The 24,131-nt window shown below is 35.9% G+C and overlaps 1 protein-coding gene across 2 annotated transcripts in view; it reads left to right on the top strand.

The window, feature by feature from the left end:
- DCUN1D5 (defective in cullin neddylation 1 domain containing 5) overlaps positions 1-750 on the top strand; it is a 30,311-nt gene extending 29,561 nt beyond the window's left edge. Inside the window, exon 7 of one of the 2 annotated variants that reach the window (XM_030918717.1) lies at positions 406-750. In XM_030918717.1, coding sequence (XP_030774577.1) covers positions 406-461 — 56 coding nt within the window. In that variant the 3' untranslated portion in view covers positions 462-750. The remainder of the gene's footprint in view (positions 1-405) is intronic. The other variant, XM_010379068.2, reaches the window with a different exon arrangement.
- Positions 751-24,131: the final 23,381 nt, after the last annotated feature.

Here is a 24,131-nt window from a genome sequence, read left to right as displayed (position 1 = left end):
AGTCTCTATTATGGTTGATCCCTCTTAACAAGCTTATACACTTCTTGGTGAGGCAACATAGAAATATTACCTTCAACACTTTTCAGATTGTTTCATAATTACATGGCAGAATGCTATGGACACTTAGAAAACGGGAGAGATTTGTATTGAGTCAGTTATTGGAGGGTTCATGAAACACCTTGAGAAGGAAGTTGCTGTAGATACCGTTGTTCCTTGTGTATTTAAGGGCAAAAAAGAAAAGGCTAATAAGGAAGCACCATTAAATGGAATAAAGTGACTAGAAGTAGAATACCCAAAGAAGGGAAGGGTCAGTCCTCTGTCATTGCAGAGCTCGTGGGGAGTTTGTTTTATGATTGGACAGATGAGTTCACTGAATTCTGACAAAAATTGTTTCTTTTTTTCTAGGGCCTGTTCTTCTTGATGAATTTGTTGAGTGGCAAAAAGTCCGTCAAACATCATAGCAAGAACTATTGTGAAGAAAATGCAAACCTTTTGATTCCCACGTGTATACAAGCTAATGTGATGAGGGGGAAAAAAATCCAACGGGTGCATTTTCATTCATGTGAAAGACTTCTCATAGTACTTTTTTTTCCTTTTTTTAAAGGAGGTTTTTCTTGTTACATGTGATGGGCATTGAGCCACACCTCTTCTTAGACTGAATATTGAAGTTTTTGTTTTGAGTTATGTTTATAACATTTATTTCAGAACAATAAAGATTCAGATTTGTGACAAAGGCCTTAAAGTGAAGATGTCCCTTGAGTGTCAGAGTGGTATTTATTTTTGTAAATTTGAATTTTTGGATTTTTGAGGTTCCCATTCACCGTGAATTTATATAATTTTCAAGATTTTAAACAGTTTTAATATTTGGCAACGTAGTCTGCTGATGGTATGGCTCATTATAGTCATCTCTGCACAGTTTGGAAGACTGTTGGCCTTGACTTCTGGGATAATGATTTGCTGATGCAGCTAATAAACATTTCTAGGTATTGGAAAAATGCTCCTACTTTTAGCTCTGGGTTTCTATAAAAGCTGCCAAGGTCTTATGCAGATGTCTTATCTCAGAGAGTTTAGAATTGGAAAGATCATGTCCAGTTTTGTTTTCTAAAAAACTTGTATTATTAAGTTGTATCATCATTGTTATTGTTGATAGTGGCATATTTATGATATTTTTAACGGTCATTATATAGGGAATTTTGTTTAAAGCCCTTTTTTTTTTTTTTTTTTGCCTTAAGAGGACGTTAGCTCTGATATGGATTTAGTTAAGATACACATAGGAAAAGAAGACAATAGAATAAGGAATCATGAGAGAACTCTGGGTGTCATTGTGCACAACTCAGTAGAGCCATTTACATTGGTAGTATTGCAGTATTGCTAATTATCACAATTTTCTGCCTGTTGGTAATAAAGTGACTTGAGGAAAGGGAAGCCTTTCCTAATTCATATAAAAGGCACTTTTGTACTAGCAGCAGGCCTGTTTGTGCATTCCTTTTCAAACCATCCAGTATCCCAGTAATAGGAAAACTTTGTTCATATTCATAGACCAGTCACAATTTCAGTAACGTTTCTAGTGTCATTGTATGAGTAGAGAGAAGTAAGGAGATTCTTTTTCCATAATAAGGGAGTGTTTCTGTTAGGATTTAAGGTAAAGATTGATTTTTCAGTGGTGAATTTGTTTAAAGAATGATTTCTCCATATTGATTACCTAAGGGGGAATGACATTTTAAAGTGTTTTGTTTGCTTTTTAGTTAATGAGCTGGGAAAAAAATGATTGCCAGTGTTTTACTTGCCTTCTTAATAAGATTACTTTGTACAGTAATCTTATTAAAACACGCATAATAGTGGGAGACGGTTTTCCTAAATGTCTTATAGAAAAGGATAATACAGAATGCTCCTCTTAAGTATTAGAATCACTGAGGTATGAATTGAGCATACCAGTGGTGTTAGGATTTAATATTCTGAATGATGTTTTAATATCAAATTTATTATAAGGAAAGCATTTACATTTGTAGACCTTTGAATTTATAATTTAATTGACTCTTCAGGGTACATATGAACTGAAGAATGTATCCATTTTTGTTAAATTCCAAAACATATAAGCAAAATCTTACAAATTGTCACATTTGTAACCTGAGCTAATGGTAATATCGGGTTTTCATCTTCAGTATTTGAGTAAAATAGGGAACACTTAAAGCTTATAGATGAAATGTTTTTTAAAAAGTATATATATGAAAGCACAGGCATCCTTGGTATAGGCAGGGGATTGATACCAGGACCCTTGTGTATACCCAAATCTGCACATCCTCAAGTCCTGCAGTCATCCCTTTGGAACCTGCCTGTATGAAAAGTCAGCCCTCCCTGTGTGGGTACTGTCGTATCCCGGGAATACTGTATTTTCAATCCAAGTTTGGTTTTAAAAATTCTGCGTATAAGCAGACCCACACAGTTCAAACTCATGCTGTTCAAGGGTCAACAGTATTTACTTTGCTTACTTATCCAAAGATACCTTTAAGACTTTTTGAGTCTGAAAATGAAATTTACTTTCTTTTTTCTTTTTTCTCTTAAAGTCAACCGTGCTATCCGACCCTAGCCATATGGAGTCCAGTACCACTGTGGCCATGCTTGTTTTACTCTGTTGCTCCATCTATTTATCTTATCTTTCTTAAAGTTACAACATTTGCCTGCTTTGAAGGCAAATTTACTCTGCCTGATTCATCAGTCAGGGTGTGGGCTGTGTCCCTTCTTGTCTTTCCTTTGTTAGTTTTGAATAGCTTTTAATTTACTGGGAAATTTATGATCAAAATGTTAAATGACATAAACAAAGAATACAATATTAAGCACCCTGCAGTATAAAAAAGTCTAACTGTTGTTAGACTTTTTTTTTGACTAGTTAGCTTTAAGTGCCTTCCCACGAATCCTGTTGTAAAATTTTCAGAACTACTTCCTTTGTACACGATGAAATACTGTATGGTGCTTTATAACATGGAGTTGAGTTGTTTCTATAAGAATATTATACTACTGGAAGAAAGTAGAGCCAGATGTTGATTTGGAAAGATTGCCCCCCCCACCCCGCCCACCCCCACTCCTCGGGGCCAATAATTCTTAATAAGGTGTGATGTTAATACCTCTAGGAAATTGCCAGGGATTCAGGTGACAGTGTGTGATGAAAATGGTGTATTGTGTGCTGGTCTGACTGCATTACCATGTTTGTCTTCTCTTGTCTATGATTTCTTGTTTCTTAAATGCTGCTGATAAAATTCTTGATATAATACATTTTGACAGTAGTAGCATTTTTATGTATAATGTATAGGTTTTGTTGGTTTTTACTCAGAAGCACTCTAGATTAGTGTTTCTTGAACTGCAATTTGAGAGCCTTCTTTGGGAATGTTAGATTGAGGAGTATTTCTCTTAAATACAAATGCCTTTTCATCTAGCAAACCAAAAATGTATCTTAACATTGAATGCCATCACTCGGGGTCAGGGTGGAAACATTTCACTTTGAAGCATTTCTTCAACAAAACGTGTCCTGTCTGCCAACTTGCTAATGTGAAATTATGAAAGAATTTATTGAAGTATATGTTCAGTTTGAGGAGTAATTGGTAAGAATGCCAGGTGTTGTTCTTCTGCCCTCTTAAAGAAGTGTACTTAAAACTGTTGTTGTGATAATAATTCATCTCTGATAAAACTTTGTTCTGGGCTTCAAGGCTCCTACAGCTTAATGTTTTAAATGTCTAAGGCATCAAATAAATTGAGGGCATTTTAATAAAAAAAGGAAAACTAAATGCCTTTCTTTGTTAAAGCAAAAGGCCAAAAAAAAAAAAAAAATAATAATAACCAAAAGTCTTACTCCTAAGGAATTCTTACCTCTAAGGAGGAATCCTTCCCTCTTGAGGAAATACCACTTTTTGAGTGACATTAGAATCATCACAAGGAAACATTTCAAAGAAAGGATCATTTTCTTTTCAGGAGAAAGAGGAATAACAATTTCATTAACTCTTCCTCAAAAGGAAAGGCTAGTCTGAATTATTAAGTATTCTGGATTGTATCCTTTTTTTACTATAGTTTTATTACTTTAGGAATATTTGGTAAGAACCAGGTAAACCTATTGTTTAAGATTTGTTCTTTTTTGTTAATAGACCTATGGTTAGTGCGGTGGAAGCCCAAAAAGCAGTCTAACTTTTATGATAAACTTAGAGACTGTGGAAAGATGAATTTCTGCCCCAAACCTTGGATAAGTGGTCAATAATTTAATTGTAGAGATTTTTCTAGTGAACTTTTACTTCACTGGAGCAAATCTTTAGATCTTTTAAAGCACAGTTTATTTACCTTTTTACAAACAGCAGTCTTAAAACTGATGGATCATACATTTGCTGTGTCCACCTTATAATCTTTTACACTCTATTAGTACAAATAGTGTTTCCTTGGCTCCTTTTCCTGACCAGTTGTTATTGGAGTGACCATTTTCTTTTTAGGATTGATGAGACATTTTGCTATGTATGCTGTGTCATGTATTAGAACCTTCAATAATATGGCTCATTTTTACATGGTTTCTGATTTACCATGTGTGAAATAATCCTTAAAATACATCAAGTAACACTATAGTGAGGTTAGACTTTAACATAAGTATTGAATCTTGTTTTATAATGCCAATTTTATTGAAGCTTTGTTGTATTTATTTTATGGATCTATGGTCCATAAATGGGAGTTAGTAGCAAACATTTTGTTAAAAATGTCTTAGCTTTCCCCCAAATTATATCATTTTATCCTTCTGTGGTTTTTCTGGCTTTCTGAGCTTTAAACTGTTAATGAATTCATACTTCATGGGTTCGGTTTTAAGTATTAGATTACAATTGTGGATTTTAAAAAGGTAATAAATACTTGAAGTGAATATATATAGCCAGATTTTCCCAAAACTGGACTGTGTGTGTTTTGTGTAGAATTGAGTATTAGCCATAATTAACTTTTTTTTTTTTTTTTTTTTGGCGACAGGGTCTTACTCTGTCACCCAGGATGGAGTGCAGTGGTGCAGTCTCGGCTCACTGCAGCCTCCACCTTCCGGGTTGAAGAGATTCTCGTGCCTCACCCTCCCAAGTAGCTGGGATTACAGATGCCTGCCACTGTGCCCAGCTAAGTTTTGTATTTTTTTGTTTGTTTGTTTTAGTAAAGACGGGGTTTTACCGTGTTGGCCAGACTGGTCTCAAACTCCTGCCCTCAAATGATCCCACCCCCCTCAGGCTCCCAAAGTGCTGGGATTACAGGTGTAAGCCACCATTCCTGAATTAACTTTTTCACGTAGAAAATAGATCACAGATAAAAGCTCCTCACGTATTTTGAAGGTCAAAAGAAAATTTGCTGTTGCTAACAATTGCCTTTGAACCATGAAAGAGGATAAACTAACTTTATTTGAGCAACTTGTCATTTGAGACTTAAACTAACTTACCAAACTTAGCAGAATTGAGTGTTGACTTAAATGAAGTTAGTTTATATAGATACTTTACTATTCTGTCATGCAAATAAAATGGCTTAGAGCAAGTTCATGCACAGCTACTTTTATCTGCAAATGTAGAAATCTTTTTGAAATTTACATTATTCCCTGAAATTATGCATATTGAGAGAGCGTTTATAAAAGTATTATCTGAGAAACCTGAATTTGATTTTCTTTTTGTGACATTCCTGTTAATGTCACTTTTAAACAAGACATTTAACCTATGTCATCTTCAGTTTCTTCTGTAAAATGGTGATGATAATGATACCTACCAATATTGTTATGAAGTTCAAATAGGGCCCTGTCCACAGCACTTAGTTGTTAAATGAATGCATCTTGGTACTTGAACAAGTGGTTAGTTATGATAGTTTATTTTTTTCTAACAAATTTATCTTATAAAAAGAAATAGCCAGGATTTCCTGTGTTACCCTGCCATTTTTTATAATCAAAATTATTAATATTCTCCTTAGACTAAATCATTAATTGAACAAACCTCAAGCATCTACTATATGCCAAGAAGTATTCTAGGCCTGAATATATTGCAGGGCACAAAACAAGACAGTTATTTCTGGACCTTATGGGATTTTTATTTTAATTGGTTAGTGAAATAGTTTATCATTTGGTGACAAGGTTATGTGGGGAAAGTAAGTTGAGGAAGGGGCCCAGAGAGTGTGTGAGGATAGGATTACTGTTTAGTAGACTGTACACTGACATGTGACATTAAGCAGAGACCTGAGGAAGTGAATGGTTGTGCAGTGTGGATATCTGGGAGGAGAGCATTCCAGGCAGAAGGAATATTACATGCTAAGGCCCTTTGCTGGTACAGAGTGTAAAGAAACAGCAAAGAGATCAGTGTGACTGTAGTGAACAAGAATAGCATTTTAGGAAGAACTGGAAAATGAACTGAGAGAGATTGGGAGTAATAATCCTGCCTGATTGTAGGTAATTATATAGGGCATTATAGCCCTTTCTCAAGAGTTGGACTTTACTGAGTGAGCTAGCAAGCAGTTAGGATTTGGATCAAAGCAAGGATGAAAGCAGGTAGTAGTAGGAGGATAAAATATGGTAAATCCAGGTGACAAATGGTACAATTTGAGACTAAGAGTAATGGAAATAATAAGTGGTCAGATTCTGAATGTATTTTGGCGGAAGCACAATAAGTGGTCAGATTCTGAATGTATTTGATGGAATGTATTTTGGTGGTGGCACCAAAAGGATATGCTGATAGAATGTATGCGGGGTATGAAAAAAAGAATGATCAAGGTTTTTGGCTTGAAGAATGAAGTGGGCATTAATAAGATGGGGGAAGTTTCAGAGGAGCAGGCTTAAAGAGGTAGATTAAGAGATTACTTTTGGATGTGTTATGGTAGACTTGTCTATCAGATGTCCAAAGGAAAATGTAGAGTGGGCAGTTGGATATTTGAACCTGGAAAAGTAGAGGTCTTGGCTGGAGATAAATATATTTGGAAGTCATCAGTGTGTAATCTTATTTTAAGGCAGGACATGGATGAAACCACTTGGAGAGTAAATGTAGCCAGAGGATAGAACTTAATTGAAGACATCTGATCAATGAAATTCAAGGCCAACTTTTGTGATTTTTCAAATAGAAATAAAATGTTAACATTTTCTACCACACATATACGAACCATTACTTTCTATAGTGTTATAGAAGCACTAAGATTTAAAAAGCAAGATTGATAATAGTTACCAAATATGTAAGTAAATGGCAAATTAAATTGAAGAGGGAGTGTCACTTCATTTTTGGAATGAAGCTTTTTGTTTTGAAATAATACAGTTTTTTATATTAAGAATAACATCTGGAGTGCTAGTTTCTTTTTCTCATTGTTGGAAATTGCTATTCCAATTCAATTTGACAGTTTTAGCACTAGAGGGCAGGCTTGCTTCTAGATTGTGAAGAGTTCTAAATGAATTAATATAGCCAGACAGCGCAGGTTGAACATCCTTAACTCGAAAATCTGAAATTCAAAATGCTCCAAAATCCAAAACTTTTTGAGTGTCGACATGATGCCACAAGTGGAAAATTCCATACCTGACCTCATGTGAGGGGTCACAGTCAAAATGCAGGTGCACAACAGTTTACTCTGTTTCCAAGAGAAAAATAAAATTAGCTTCAGGCTATGTGTAAAAAGTGTATATGAAACATAAATAAATTTCATGTTTAGACTTGGGTCCCATCCGCAAGATATCTCATTATGAATATGCAAATATTCAAAGATTGAAAAAAAAAAAAAGTCTAAAACACTTCTGGTCCCAAGCATTTTGGATAAGGGATATTCAACCTACACCTACATTCATTCTCAATTAATGAATGCAGTTGTTTCTTATGTGACAGGTTTGCCATCTACAATGTTTTTTTCTAGTGCTGGGAAAGCATAAAATAAGACTAATTGATTTTACTACATCTAGGACTGGCAGTTGATACTAATATACATTTGAATGTAAAGTCCAAGGAAATTCAAGTTTAGCTTACTGTAATTATACTCAGATTTGATATAGAGGGCCTTCCACCACATATATGAATATTAAAGTCAGTCAGAAATCCTGGACATGAAAACATTTTTTTCAGGAAATAATTACGTGGCTGGGTATTATTATATGAGTGGGGCTACAAAGATGAATAAAATATAGTCCCTGCCTAAATAAGCTTTGTCATAGCATCTTACAGCACTTAATATCTTGTGCTGTATCTGTTTAAATGTCTTTTTCCCTTCAATAATAGAAATCCTGACTCACTTATTTTTGGTGCCTCCAAGTGCCCATCACACAATTCAGTTTATAGTGTTTGAACATATGAATAATGAGAGATATAAAAAGAAAACAGGGTCAGGGAATTGGGGCCTTTGAAAAAACCTGTTTTCACATTTTTACCCTTAGAGAGAGGCTTTTCCTGTTAACATATCTAAAGGAGATTATGGAGACAATTCTAACCTGTCTTTGCTCCCACTTCTTCTAGCAGGCTTTACCCCCATTCCTCAAGAGCGGTTATTGGCAGCCATAGAGAGTGGGAGGTCAGGCCTTTTTTATAGTCATTGGAGTAAACAGGAGAGATAGATGTGGAAATTGGGAGGTTCTCTCTATCTGGCTTATGTCAGTTTGAGAATTTTGATGTTAAATGGAACCTTCTGGAATGAAGTTCTTTTTCCCACTTTTCACCTGGAAATTTTTCCCATACATGGCCCTCTTGCTCCCCTGATCCTTTTAGGGTCCCTGTTTCTACGTGCTAGTTCTTTCATTTCCTTGTCTGTAACATGAGGATGAAATGAAATACATGCAGTAAATATTAGTTACTCTTTGCTATCTGGAAAAATATCAATTGAACCTCATAGGATGGACTTGTGTTCAGTAAGTGTTATTATATATAGTAGAGTCAAATGGAAAAATTGACCCACTAAGATACATTTTTTTCATTGATACGTAATAGATGTATTTATTTGGGGGGTACATGTGATAATATGGTATATTCATATAATTAAAATTCATTAATACATAATGTATTTATTTGGGGGTACATGTGATAGTATGATATATTCATATAATTAAAATTCATTGATACATAATAGATGTATTTATTTGGGGGGTACATGTGATAGTATGGTATATTCATATAATTAAATGAAGATAATTGGGATATCCATCACCTTAAATATTTATGTTTTCTTTACACTAGGAACATTCAAATTCTCTTTAGCTATTTTGAAATGTACAATAGGTTAGTGTTAATAGATCAGTCATCCTACTGATATATCAAACACCAGGTCTTCTGTCTACATAGATATATTTAGAAATGCAAATCTCTTAGGAAATTAATCTCTAATGTCAGTGATGCACACTGATTTGTATTGCTTGCTTTCTTCGTAGGCGATATAGTGAAATGGTTCCTTAAATGGATGCTAAATATGACTAAATGATCGATTTACAGTGTAGTTGGCACTAAGTAATAAATGCTCAGTAACATAGCTACCATAGCTGTCTTTAAAAGTGGATTGGTTTGACTTCATAGGAAGGACATTATTTTTAAAAAAGATAAATATTAAAAAACAAAAAGCCAAAATACTATAATGTCTTACTACATTGATACTATAATGTCTTACTACATTGATTCTCTTAAATCAGTGTTTTTTTTTTAAATTAGTAGCAGGACCCTATTCCAAAATAAGTTTTACCTAGAAGCACAGTATTTAAGACAGAAAGCTAAAATACTCTGGTTAAGTGGGAAGCACCGTGCCTTCCCCACTGCTGGTATTATTTCTGAAAAACTTCAAAGGAACCCCTTTGTCTCTGAATAGCATGTTTCGAAAACCACTGCTTGCACATTTGCACCTTGACATATGAAATATGTGAACAAAGTAATAGAGTGAGAAAACTGAATTTCTATTTAGGAATTTCTATTTTATTCTCTCTATAAAAAGCCAAGAAGTGGTTGGTGTTTGGAATAACATGAAAAATATTCCAAGTATCTTTGGAAATACTTACACTAGAACTATAAGGTTTATGATAATTCTGTCTTAGATTCATTACCTTGAGCTGGTCTAAGAAAGGGTGATATGTAAGAACTACCAAGAGAGACTTGGAGTAGATATAAGAATGAAGGAATGAATGAATATCCATGGGCCAAGGCTTTGCTAAGCCTTCTTATTACACAGGATAACAGAGTATAGTTGCTAGTTTATACCTTTGAAGATTATGATCCTTAAAAAGGAAACAACTCTGTGAACAGAGACCATGTTATTCGTAGGTGTTCCTCACTTGTTTCTACCACATAATAAGGTGTTTATTGAATAAATGTTTATTTAATGAATGAAAAAATGTATGTCTCTCTTTGCTCCTAGACCATACGTTACTTAAAAGACATGGACCATATTTTACTTATCTTTCATGGCCTGCAAATTGAGTTTGCTTACTGAATTAATGAATGAATTCAGTACATTTGTACTGAATTCAATTGTACACATATGTCTGTAAAACATTTACATATCCACATGCCCATTAGATTAAGATTCTTGAGGGCAGAAACCATGTCTTAGCTCTCAGCATGGTGCCTGTCTCATAGTAGGTTGTGAAAAATGTTTGCAGAACTGAATAAAACTTAGGTTTAAGTAGTACTGGAGCAGTCTCATAACCAGGCACAGTGTTTTCTAAATAGACACTAAAATTATTTCATAATTAAAGACAGAGATCTCACTAGGCATTTTCTGAGTTAGTGCCAGTTGAATAATATGAGCAACAAGCTATAGGAGTTCAGAGGAGAATGAGTTCTGTGGACTGAAATAGTCAAAGTGGATTTTCAGAGCAGATGAGACATGATGAAGGCAGGAGCTACTTTGGTGTTTTAAGAACATTAATTAGGCAGCAGGAAAATCTGAGTACAGGGAGACTAGTAAGGAAGGCTGGAAAGAGCCCTGGATTTGGAGTTCAGAGATCTGTGTTCAGAGTCCTTTGCTTCTTAGTGACTATGTGACCTTGAGAAGATAACTTGAACTCCCTTTTCCTCTTCGGTGAGGTAGAGGTAAGATTGATGTGCATATTGATATGTACTTAAAAGTGTTTGTAAAATGCTAAGTAAAACCAAATGCTATGCTTTGAGTATAGTGGATTCACTATACTCAAATGACAGAATAAATGATATTGACTAATTAAAATAATGGAGCCACTGGAATGTCACCTGCATCTGCCAGTAAACCTTTTAACACGGGGGGTGGTGGGGGGGAAGTAAATATGTGAAACCACCGAATCTCATGATCAGAAGAAAAACTTTTTGAAACTCCCATGAGACTCCAAAGTTATGTCAGAGGTGAATAAGTCATGAACTTTTCATGCTGATATCATTTCTAAGGTTGCTGCCTTGTTGGAAGAAGCAAACCACAAGATAAACCATGCAGAAAATCTTTTTTTAAAAAAGCTTCCTGAAGGATGGATGGTTTGTTTGTTCTAATTACTTGTCACTTTACTTACTAATGAGTCATTTTTTTTCCTTGACCAGTAATTTGTTTTAAATTTGGTCATAAGATGGTATGTTGACTAGTCCAATATTACAAAATAATTGGAAAAAATATGACAGACAACTGAATAAGGGAAATCTGGTTCTTGAACTTTGAATGTATGAATTGGTGATGGTAAGCTTAGTCTTTATGATGTAAGATTGGATTTATTGGAACTTCTTTATGTCCAGAAGTTGCAGCACCTTTCTTTGTCTCTGGAATGCCCAAGGTCTTTACTGCATCCTGTAGACATTGAGGGTTTCACCCTGTATTCTGGGTCTGATTATTTTTAAAGAAACACGCTTTCCTTCTTACCCATTAGGGAGATGCTACTAACCTTGTATATACTTTTATTAGAGTGCCGATAACACCATATTACAGTAGCATACTTACATATCTGTTTTCTTAACTGTGAGCTCCTTGAGAGCAGGGACTGTGTGTTTTTGCTTTTATTTCACCAGTACTCAGAACTATCCACAGTATAGAAAAGCACTCAATAAATGGAACAAATGAAAGTGAATAGATAAATAAATGATTTTGCTTGTATAAGATGTCTAGTAATCTTTTGTGTATTTTTTTAAATACACTGTATGGCACACATTCTAGTACATCCCGATTTATAATGTTGACCTACTATTAAAGGAATTAAACAAATGTAAGCCAAGACAGGAAATGCATATTGAAACAACTGTGACATTTTTGCCTTCCAGATCGGCACAGATTTTAAAAATTGATAATGCCCACGTTCGATGACCCAAGGAGACAGAAGTTGTTATATTTTGCTGGAGGAAATATAAATTGGCATAGCCTTTTCTGGAAGTCATTTAGGAAGATATATCCAAAAGCCTTAATAAGTTTCATATTTTCTCACCCAGCAATTCTATGCTTATCATCTTAAAGAATTTAAAAACTTGTAAAACATTTTTACCGTAACATATTTGATAGAAAAAAGGAAATAACATAAATGTTTAAGTGTAGAAAATTTATTGAATAAATTATAGCATATTTATGCAATAGAGTACTATGCCATCCTGAAAAATCCACACTATATTTTCAAAGGGAGAAAAAGACTGGCTTTAAAGCAGCGTATAGATAGGCACAATAGGATACTATGTTTTAAAAATGTATATGTATAGAGAAAAGCCTGAAAGGCTGTGTACCAAAATATGAAAAATGATCATTTCTCGGTAATAGAATTACCAGGAGTTTTTAGTTTATTTCACTCTATATTCAATAATATGATGAGTATGTATTACTTTTTTAATACAAAAAGTCAATAAAGGTTCTATAAAGAATACATACTTTCTCCTTTGCTGATTATATACATCCTCCAATGAAAGAAGAGGAATCCGCCTTAAAATGTGAATTTTTATCTGGCCCCAGTGTGGCACACCATTTTCCCTCCCTGTTTTTCCCCTGTTGTCCTTTGTAACTCATAGGATACAGTGGAGGCCTATACAGAAGTAACTGATTCATTCATTCAGGAAATATTTGTTGAGGACCTACAATAGTTTAGGAACTTGGGATATGAGATAAGTGTTGAATTCTTAAAGGCTAACTGTATCGTGGACTTTATTTTTAAAACTGGAAATGCAATAAAGAGTATCTAGTCTAACCTCTCTTTGGAGACAGGGAAAATGGATCCCAAGGAGGCTACCTCAGATTGGATGTGTAATAAATGGCACATCCTAGACTTGAATTCAGAAATATTTCTAGTTGTGTGCTCTTTCTGGTCACTTGAGCCTCTCATTTTGTAAACCTATCTGCACAAATACAGATTCTTAAAGTCAGAAGAAATCTTGTCCTTGATGCTTCTATCTGTTCTACAATAACTTTAATAGTCCTAATTTGCTTCACTTTGTCTCATAGACTGTGTTGTTAACTAAAGCATCATACCTGTGAATTTTCTATATTAATCATTGTTAAACTATTTCTCCTTCTTTCTTTGTTTTTAACCACATAAAACTGGACAAAGCCACTTAAAACCTTTCCTCCCATTTACATCAATGTGGTCCTCTTTCCAAGGTGGAGGGCCCATTTAGCCAGTCAGTAATCCATGTACCTTGTATATTATGCACAAAAGTTACGTATCATTTAGATTTTTGTCAACTGCTGAAATACAAATACATTATAATCACAGCACAGCACTACACTGCCTTCAATTTCCCAAATGAGCTATTCCTTTACATTCTACTTTCTCTGCCTTGTAAGTCCTTACCTGGCTCTTTCACTCATCCTCCAAAATTCCTAATCCTAGCATAGATATCACCTGTTCTCGGAAGGATTTTCTTACCCACACCCACTCCCTAATATCCTCTTTTACCTCCTATAGTGTCATCAGGCATATTGCATTGTATTATTCTGCACTCCTTAAAACCAGAGACTTCGTGTTTTATCTTCCTGATAGGTCTATACATGAGTCTGGTACCCATCACAGGCACTTCAACATCTCTGTTGATAAAATGAAGAAATGGATGGAATGAACAAATTTCCTTACCAAGTTAAAAAATAAAGGTTACAGCTGGACGCAGTAGCTCATGCCTGTAATCCCAGCACTTTGGGAAGCCGAGATGGGCTGATCACGAGGTCAGGAGATCGAGACCATCCTGGTTAACACAGTGAAACCCCGTCTCTACTAAAAATACAAAAAAAATCAGCCGGGCGTGGTGGCGGGTGCCTGTAGTCCCAGCTACTTGGGAGGCTGAGGCAGGAGAATGGCGTGAACCTGGGAGGCAGAGGTTGCAGTGAGCCAAGACTGTGCAACTGCACTCCAGCCCAGGCGACAGAGCGAGACTTCGTCTCAGGAAAAAAAAAAAAAAAAAAAAAAAAAAGATTACTTTGGAATTATTCTTCCATGCTGGTTCCGTGTGATCACCTCTTCTTTCTGTTTATCATTGTTCATTAATCTGGTTTATATTCTCCTGGATTGAGAAAAATCACTATAAAATTCTGTATTTTTGAAAAATCAGGAAAAATGTATGCCCTGTCTCCAGTTCTCTAGCTGTTAAGCATCTTGTTCCCCATTTTTCCTTTAAGATTATAGATTGTGTTTTGGTTATAATATCTGTACATTCACTGAGAATTCTGGGTTGAGATATTGGAATTCATTTCATAGTAGCAGTGTGATATGGTGCAATGATCACCACACAGTAAGCTGTAGAGAGGATTCCAGTTCAGATGGAGCCACTGATTTGCTAGATGACCTTAAGCTAGCCATTTATCTTTCCAGGACTTCAGTTTCTCATCTGCAAAGTGAAAGTATTGGATTCAATAATCTCCAAAGTCTCTTCCCTCTCCCAGATTTTCTTACATTCTATCTAGTGTGTTCTCTTAGAATACTATGACCTGATCTTGGCTTTCAAATAACCTAAAGAATTGGACTTTTCAGGTCAGCACTCAGCCCAACGTAGAAGTTGCCTCTTTCTTTAATCCTCTGATATATTCGAGCTCTGCTTCAGTGTTTCCTGTAGTTTGATGTTATTTCCATAAAAGACACCTCATTCCATTGAAACAACTCTCATTGCAAGTTTTTTTCTGACATCGACCCTTATATACCCCTCTGTCACTTCCATGGATTGATTCTGATTTTGCCCTACAGAATGGAATTTCTCTTTTTCACTTGACAGACTTCCAGATATTTGAGAATAACAATAGTACACCAGCCATAAGTGTTGCATTTCCAGGTTTAAAAATTCTGGTTTCTCTGACTGCTTCTCATATGACCAAATTGCTCTTTATTCCTGATGCAGCCTGTCTGTCCTTTTGCACCTCAGTGACTGCACATGCCATCCCTCCACCTGCAGTGTGCTTCATCCCTTCCTCCATACAGAGTCACTCATTCATCAAGGCCCAGTTTAGACCCTTTCGTCTTCCAATCAAATGAGTGATTCTGTCCTCTGTGCTTCATAAATGCTTTACTTTGCTTTTATACACCTTTTACTACAGTGATTTTTATACTGTGTTTTAAGTTTTTAATGTATCTGTGTGCTCTGTGATAGCAAGGAACTTAACTGGCTTGTTTACAATGCTGGGAACCTGACAGGCATGCATGAGTTAAATGACTGAGAGTCTACTTTCTAGCATATAATATGGAGCCTGGCATATAGTTGATGCTTAAGAAGTGTTTATTGAAAAAAATGAATTCATGAACAAATGCTATTTCCTTCAAGATAGTTAAGGATCCTTTGAGTCCTGTTAAAATATTAAACGTAGAACCAAACATAAAACTACCGATGTGATTACCTGTGTAGTGCAGAGTGTAGGGGGTCTTACACATTCTTGAAGCTATCTTCTTTAATTTCAGATTGATATCCACAGGAACAAAGATAAACTAGGACCTCAGTAGTGCTGTTTCTCTTTATTCAATGTGACACACCCCAGCGGTGTTCATGTCTTCTCCATTATCTTACCCTGAACACAACTGAAGAAGCCCTCAGCATCTTCCACTTTCTAAAGCAGTGAGTCCCCAGCCTTTTTGGCACCAGGGACCAGTTTTGTGGAAGACAGTTTTTTCATGCAGGTTGGGAGTGGATAGATTCAGGATGAAATTGTCCCATGTCAGGTCATCAGACTTAGATTCTCATAAGGAGCCACAGCCTGGATCTCTCACATGCTCAGTTCACAATAGGATTTGTGCTCCTATGGGAATCTAATGCTGCTGCTGATCTGACAGGAGGCGGAGCTCAGGCGGTAACGTCCCTGCCGCTCACTTCCTGTGCCCCCATTTCCTAACAGGCCAGGGACAGGTACCCATCCACCGCGAGGGGTTGGGATTGGGGACCCCTGTTCTACAGTTTATTCTGAACTTTTGCCTTCTGGCTCTACTCTGAGGTCTCTGAGGCCTTCTTGCTTTTTTGTCTTTTATACTTGTCTATGTAAAATATGCTTCCCTTTTTGTCTTTTTATGTGACGACAAAAAACTTTTGGGCTCATAATGTGGTAACTGTATATAAAGATCCTGCTAAAACTTATGAAAAGCCTTTCCTTAACATAAAAAAGTTAATTATCTGTAAGACTTGAAGAAAAGTGATCACTTAGAAACCCTCTGTATTGTTTTAGAGTAATATAAACTTCTTTAAAATTAAAAGCTGTGATTTGATGCAGTTGCTGGCATAGATTTATATGCAACTGCATAAATTATATACTTTACCCAGAACAATTAGAATTTTTTTTCAAAATTGTTTTATTTCTTACATGATGATTTAGAGGGACTGTCTTCAAGCCAGTAAAAATATTTTATAAATAATATCTGGCCTTTTTCTAACCTGTTGAGTACTTTGTTGCACAATAAGCCACTTCACATCTTTCAGCAAGAAAAACATTAAATTTAATATTAATAGTAAAGATATTACACAATGAATTAGGACACAATTTAAATTTGCTTTAAATATTTCTTAAGAGGAAGGGACACCCACTTCTACCCAAAGAAGAGAAACGTTTTTACAGTTCAGAGGCCTTTTACTTTTCTACACCTATTATGCCATGAATACATAGGGAAGGGGTGTCAGCAGCTCAAGCTCCTTCCCATTGGTTCTCACAAAGTGCACTTGTCTGGGTGGAGCAGGCTGGCGCTTCACCTGAACCTGGGTACTTCTCTCTTTGGCTTCCATCTTGTTCCCATCATTTTCCTTCACACGTTTCAGGAAGCTATCTTGGCTCTTAGCGTGCTTAATGTAATCGATACACACATTAATTCTCTTGCCAGGAATCTTGCCCTTAACTTGTATGTTTACAGCAATGCAAACGGCACACTGAGGAACACTGGGACTCTTCCAGTTTTGCCATGGTAACACTTGCAGGCATTCCTTTTTCAACAGTACCTATTCCCTTGATATCTACAATATCACCTTTCTTGTTTTGTTTTTTTTTTTTTTTTTTTTGAGACGGAGTCTCGCTCTGTCGCCCAGGCTGGAGTGCAGTGGCGTGATCTCGGCTCACTGCAAGCTCCGCCTCCCGGGTTCACGCCATTCTCCTGCCTCAGCCTCCCGAGTAGCTGGGACTACAGGCGCCCGCCACTGCGCGTGGCTAATTTTTTTGTATTTTTAGTAGAGACGGAGTTTCACCGTGTTCGCCAGGATGGTCTCGATCTCCTGACCTAGTGATCCGCCCGCCTCGGCCTCCCAAAGTGCTGGGATTACAGGCGTGAGCCACCGCGCCCGGCCAATATCACCTTTCTTATAGTTTCATATGTTTGTGGCCACAGGAACAACTCTATGTTTTCTAAAAGGCCTAGAGAACATATACAGGGTGCCTCCCCTCTTTCCTTTTGCATTCGTTATTTTGGTGAAGATGGCAGTTCCGGCCAAACAGGCTAGAATGTTATTTCCTTCTGATTACTAAAATGCCCATGGCTTCCATACCTTCCAAATCTAATCTCCCTAAGTAGTGCCTATAGATTCAGGTGGTGGTCATTGAATGAAACAAGATACAAGCGAAAAAGGAATATAGAGCATAGGTTTGTGTGTGTGAGTAACAGAGAAAAGCAAAGGGAAACGATACCAAGTGTAGTTTGCTATAAAAAAAGATGAGTTTTCTACCCCATTTATTTGGTGAAAATAATGAAGAAAAGCCAGCAAGACTAAGGAAAAGCAAGTTATTCAGATTCCTTATATATGTATGTAGACAGACTGGGAAAAAAACAAAACAGGAAGTACTTCAGAAGTGTAAACAAATACTTATCGCGTGACTTTACTGGAAAATTGTGCATTCTCCTGAAGTCCCAGAGAGTGATTAAATGGAAAAAATGACAACTAGAAAGAGGAATTTTTCATGAACCAGATTCCAGCCACGACACAATCTTCAATTACCTAATATGCAAATTTAGAAAATTAATCACTTAAAAAATAAAAATGTTCAAAAAAACTCAATAATATCTTAAAGTAAATACGAGGTCAGCAGAATCAATATTTTAATCAGTAACTACTTCTTTTAAACATGAAATTCTAGACACTTCTAGGAGGATGGTCTGTCCCGTGTTTTTATGTTAGATGAGGTAAATATAACAAGGGAATTTGTACATCCGTTTTGTGGGGTTGCTTGGCCTTCCAAAAGTCAAGCTGGAGAAGACTGGCTTGCAGAAAACCAGAAAGTTTGCCTGTTAATAACTGAGAGTTCACTGTGCTCTTTGCCTACTCATAACCCTTATTTATTAGCAATGGAAAGAACTCTGGATTAGAAACCAGGTGTTTTGCCTGGATAATTTCCAGGATTGTAATAACATTCTAATAAGATAGGCACGGCAAATCACTTTATTCAATTTACGATGTATCTATCATCGTAGTATTGTTAACATCAATACTGCAATGAATATGTGAAATGCATGTGACCAGTTATGGATTTATAGAGTTATAAAAGTATTGATTGTGAGATATGATTGGAAACTAGTCCAATGAACATATTGCCTTAAAAATTTCTACAACTATGATTAACAGCTACTGATCATTTAACCAACATTTAAAACCAGTCTGTTGTTTGATACCTATTCTTTCAGTGAAGAGACTACTTGAATCCAGCAGCACATCAAAAAGCTTATCCACCATGATCAAGTGGGCTTCATCCCTGGGATGCAAGGCTGGTTCAACGTACGCAAATCAATAAACGTAATCCAGCATATAAACAGAACCAAAGACAAAAACCACATGATTATCTGAATAGAGGCAGAAAAGGCCTTTGACAAAATTCAACAGACCTTCATGCTAAAAACTCTCAATAAATTCGGTATTGATGGAATGTATCTCAAAATAATAAGAGCTATTTATGACAAACCCACAGCCAATATCATACTGAATGGGCAAAACCTGGAAGCATTCCTTTTGAAAACTGGCACAAGACAGGAATGCCCTCTGTCACCACTGCTATTCAACATAATGTTGGAAGTTCTGGCTAGGGCAATCAGGCAAGAGAAAGAAATAAAGGGCATTCAGTTAGGAAAAGAAGAAGTCAGATTGTCCCTGTTTGCAGATGACATGATTTAGAAAACCCCATTGACTCAGCCCAAAATTTCCTTAAGCTGATAAGCAACTTCAGCAAAGTCTCATACAAAATCATTGTGCAAATATCACAAGCATTCTTATACACCAGTAACAGACAGAGAGCCAAATCATGAATGAACTCCCATTCACAATAGCTTCAAACAATAAAATACCTAGGAATCCAACTTACAAGGGATGTAAAGGACCTCTTCAAGGAGAACTACAAACCACTGTGAAATGAAAGAGGACACAAACAAATGGAAGAACATACCATGCTCATGGATAGGAAGAATCAATATCGAGAAAATGGCCATACTGCCCAAGGTAATTTATAGGTTCAATGCCATCCCCATTAAGCTACCAATGACTTTCTTCACAGAATTGGAAAAAAACTACTTTAAAGTTCATATGGAACCAAAAAAGACTGCACATTGCCAAGACAATCCTAAGCCAAAAGAACAAAGCCGGAGGCATCATGCTACCTGACTTCAAACTATACTACAAGGCTACAGTAACCAAAACAGCATGGTACTGGTACCAAAACAGAGATATAGACCAATGGAACAGAACAGAGCCCTCAGAAATAATACCACACATCTACAGCCATCTGATCTTTGACAAACCTGACAAAAACAAGAAATGGGGAAAGGATTCCCTATTTAATAAATGGTGCTGGGAAAATTGGCTAGCCATAAGTAGAAAGCTGAAACTGGATCCTTTCCTTACTCCTTATACAAAAATTAATTCAAGATGGATTAGAGACTTAAATGTTAGACCTAAAACCATAAAAACCCTAGAAGAAAACCTAGGTAATACCATTCAGTACATAGGTTTGGGCAAGGACTTCATATCTAAAACACCAAAAGCAACGGCAACAAAAGCCAAAATTAATAAATGGAATCTAATTAAACTAAAGAACTTCTGCACAGCAAAAGAAACTACCATCAGAGTGAACAGGCAACCTACAGAATGGGAGAAAATTTTTGCAATCTACTCATCTGACAAAGGGCTAATACCCAGAACCTATAAATAACTCAATCAAGGTACAAGAAAGAAACAAACAACACCATCAAAAAGTGGGCAAAGGATATGAACAGACACTTCTCAAAAGAAGACATTCATACAGCCAACAGACACATGAGAAAATGCTCATCATCACTCGCCATCAGATAAATGCAAATCAAAACCACAATGAGATACCATCTCATACTAGTTAGAATGGCAATCATTTAAAAAATCAGGAAACAACAGGTGCTGGAGAGGATGTGGAGAAATAGGAATGCTTGTACACTGTTGGTGGGACTGTAAACTAGTTCAACCATTGTGGAAAACAGTATGGCGATTCCTCAAGGATCTAGAACTAGAAATGACATTTGACCCAACCATCCCATTACTGGGTATATACCCAAAGGATTCTAAGTCATGCTGCTATAAAGACACATGCACACGTATCTTCATTGCGGCACTATTCACAATAGCAAAGACTTGGAACCAACCCAAATGTCCATCAGTGATGGACTGGATTAAGAAAATGTGGCACATATACACCATGGAATACTATGCAGCCATAAAAAAGGATGAGTCCGTGTCCTTTGTAGGGACATGGATGCAGCTGGAAACCATCATTCTCAGCAAACTATTGCAAGAACAGAAAACCAAATACTGCATGTTCTCACTCATAGGTGGGAACTGAACAATGAGATCACTTGGACACAGAAAGGGGAACACCACACACCGGGTCTTACTGTGAGGAGGGGGTAGGGGGAGGGCATTAGGAGATAGCATTAGGAGATATACCTAATGTAAATGACAAGTTAATGGGTGCAGCACACCAACATGGCACATGTATACATATGTAACAAACCTGCACATTGTGCACATGTACCCTAGAATTTAAAGTATAATAAAAAAAATTAAAAAAATAAAAAAGAAAATCAGTTTTCCAGTAAAGCATTCTTGTTTATGTTAAAGGGAAACTTGTAATTACCAAACAGGGTGGTGTTTGCATTTAGGTTATTAGTTATTGCTCAGCAAAATTGGGAGAAAATCAGAGTTGTCTGAAACTATAAACATTATCCAAAACAGTTACCCTAAAAATCTAGTTGCAAGAAAAAAAATCTGTTGATTTTTCTGAACTGCTGGAAAGTTTAGGCAGTAGCAGCTCTAATTCTTAATCCCACTTGACTGGTTACTGATAGAACTGAGCTATACTAAAAACGCAAGACTACTGTTGATATCTTTTTACCTTAGGTCACCAATTTACTCCGAGTTTGCTTACTAAATTCTCAAGTGCCTTTCTTCTAATATTGCTCTCCATGCTTTCTCTGTTCCACATTAAATAACTTCTCATCCTCCTAGACTGAGGTACAAGTTTACATACTTTGTGTCTCATCAATACTAATAATTTAAAAATGCATACATAAGGCAAATCTATATAAACTCTGTATTGAACATTCAACAAGAATTTGCTTTATTGTAATTCTTAAAATTCGCATTTCAACTGGTTGAATATATACTGTCCATGGAAAATAAAGGATATTTTCCTAAAGCAGACTTCTTAGACACATAAAAACAGAAGGTATTAAAAATGATCAAATGAAATTCATCTTCTTTCAGTTTAAACATATTTTCTTAAATCGATAAATAATTTTGTATAATTTATAGGGTATAATATGATGTTTTAATCTATGTCTACATTGTAGAACGATCACATCAAGCTAATCACTGTTTGATTTAGAGAGCTTCATGGGCTGTTAGGAATCCTGATGATACAATGAAAATTCCTATCTCATAGTGTTGTTGGGAGATGAAAGGAATTTATACATGGAAGGGCTATGATAGTGTCTGATATATGATAAATGTTCATAAATGTTTTCTATTTTCTTCTGATTACTTCTTTAAATAAGCTCTGGGGTATTTTGTGAGAAAATCTTTTGCTTTCCTAACAATAGAAGTCATTCTTTCTATATTGGGATTTATTTTCCCCTTTATTTTTCTCTATCTTATTCTCCTTGCTCTTGCTGCTTTCTTCATTGGTTTTTATTATTGAAAATCTGAGGCAGTGGTTTGGTGACCCTAAAACAACAATTTAACCTGCCCAACCACTTGTTCAGCAGCCTGGGAGACAAAACAGTGTGCTATCTGTTTGTGATGCTGTTTTCCTCTTCTTTCTTACAATCCACGTTCTATCCTCCAGGCCTCAATCCTTGTTCTTTCCCCAGATCGGCCCAGAGTACACTGATATACATTGAACTAATCCAATGCTTATCATCTACACTATGCATTTAGTGTTTCCTGTATATAATCAGTTGCATGTTTTGTGGGTTTTTGTATTTTCTCTTAAGTGATATTTTTGGTTCCTCAAGAACTTAGGCTCACAGGGACAAAAATCCCATCCTTTCTCCCCAGACGATCAAGTATCCACCACAGTGTTATACACCTGATAGATTCTCCCTAGGAAATACTTGATGAGTTGAATCCCCTACCTCATTTAAATGGTTGTTTTGATATCATGGAGTTACCATCTAAGTTGTACCAGGAGAAGAAGTTCTTACTGTACTCATCTGTAATAATTTGTTCTACCATCCAAATGATACTGTTTTTGTCAGAAAGTTTATCTTACAGACAAACCTAAATCACTCCTTTTGTAGTTGATAGTACCATCTGGATGAAACGAAAGAAGGAAATGTGATAATTATCATGGATAATTACTTTGATTTTTAATACAATTATTTTCTTAATTCTTTTTTAAAGGGATTTATGTTTTTGTTCAAGGACTTTTAAGTCTTTGGAGTCTGTGATTGAAAGAGCTGTATCCAATTATATCTAATTTTTATTCTTTTGGTGGTATTATTCAAAATGAGACCTGCATAATGTCTGTATCAGAATCACCTGGGTTATGTAACCTGAAAACCTCAGTGTGTCATTTCAGACCTACTGCATCAGAATATCTTGGTGTGAAGCTGAAAATTTGCATTTTAATGCTTCCAGATAATTCTTAGATATTTGGTTCTTAATATCTTAATATGATGGAAAGAGAATTGCTATTTTGCATTCCTTGTTAAATTTTGCATTATGTAGTTTTCAAGTTATTAAATAGGGTATTGCTTGGCCTAATAAGATACTTTTTTTTTAGTGTGAGGACACTTTCTCTCTGTCTCTCTCACCCCCACGCCCATATACACAGATACGCCATCTTATTTTGTCATAGCCCTCTGATAGTACCATGGTCCTAAGTTCTAACGAAACTCGTCTTACATTATAGTATTACTATAAATTTTTTATATCTGACATCTTCCATCTCCACCAGATTATGTTTTTCAAGGAGGGTGTGTGCATGATTAGGTACACAGTAAATGTTTACTATTATGAACATTGAATAAATTTTATGTTGCTATTAAACTGCTTCATGTATATTAAATGTACCTTCTCAACATAATAAAAAAGCTAAGCATAGATTAATCTTATATTCCTTGTTATCTTTTACCCTTTTGAATATACAGTAAGAGAGGAATGTGAGTAAATCAGTTCTATATTCGATAGGCATTCACAACTTCTGTTAATTCTTTGAGGTGAGAACTAAACAAATATTTGGTTTATATATTAAGGTAAAACAGGAAAAAATATAAAGCAAATCTATACTTAGTCTTTTTTTCTGGAAGAATGACTCAGCAGGGCTAA

The sequence above is a fragment of the Rhinopithecus roxellana genome, chromosome 15 (genome assembly GCF_007565055.1).
Source record: "Rhinopithecus roxellana isolate Shanxi Qingling chromosome 15, ASM756505v1, whole genome shotgun sequence".
Lineage (NCBI taxonomy): Eukaryota > Metazoa > Chordata > Mammalia > Primates > Cercopithecidae > Rhinopithecus > Rhinopithecus roxellana.
This window is presented reverse-complemented; position numbering and strand designations above follow the sequence as displayed.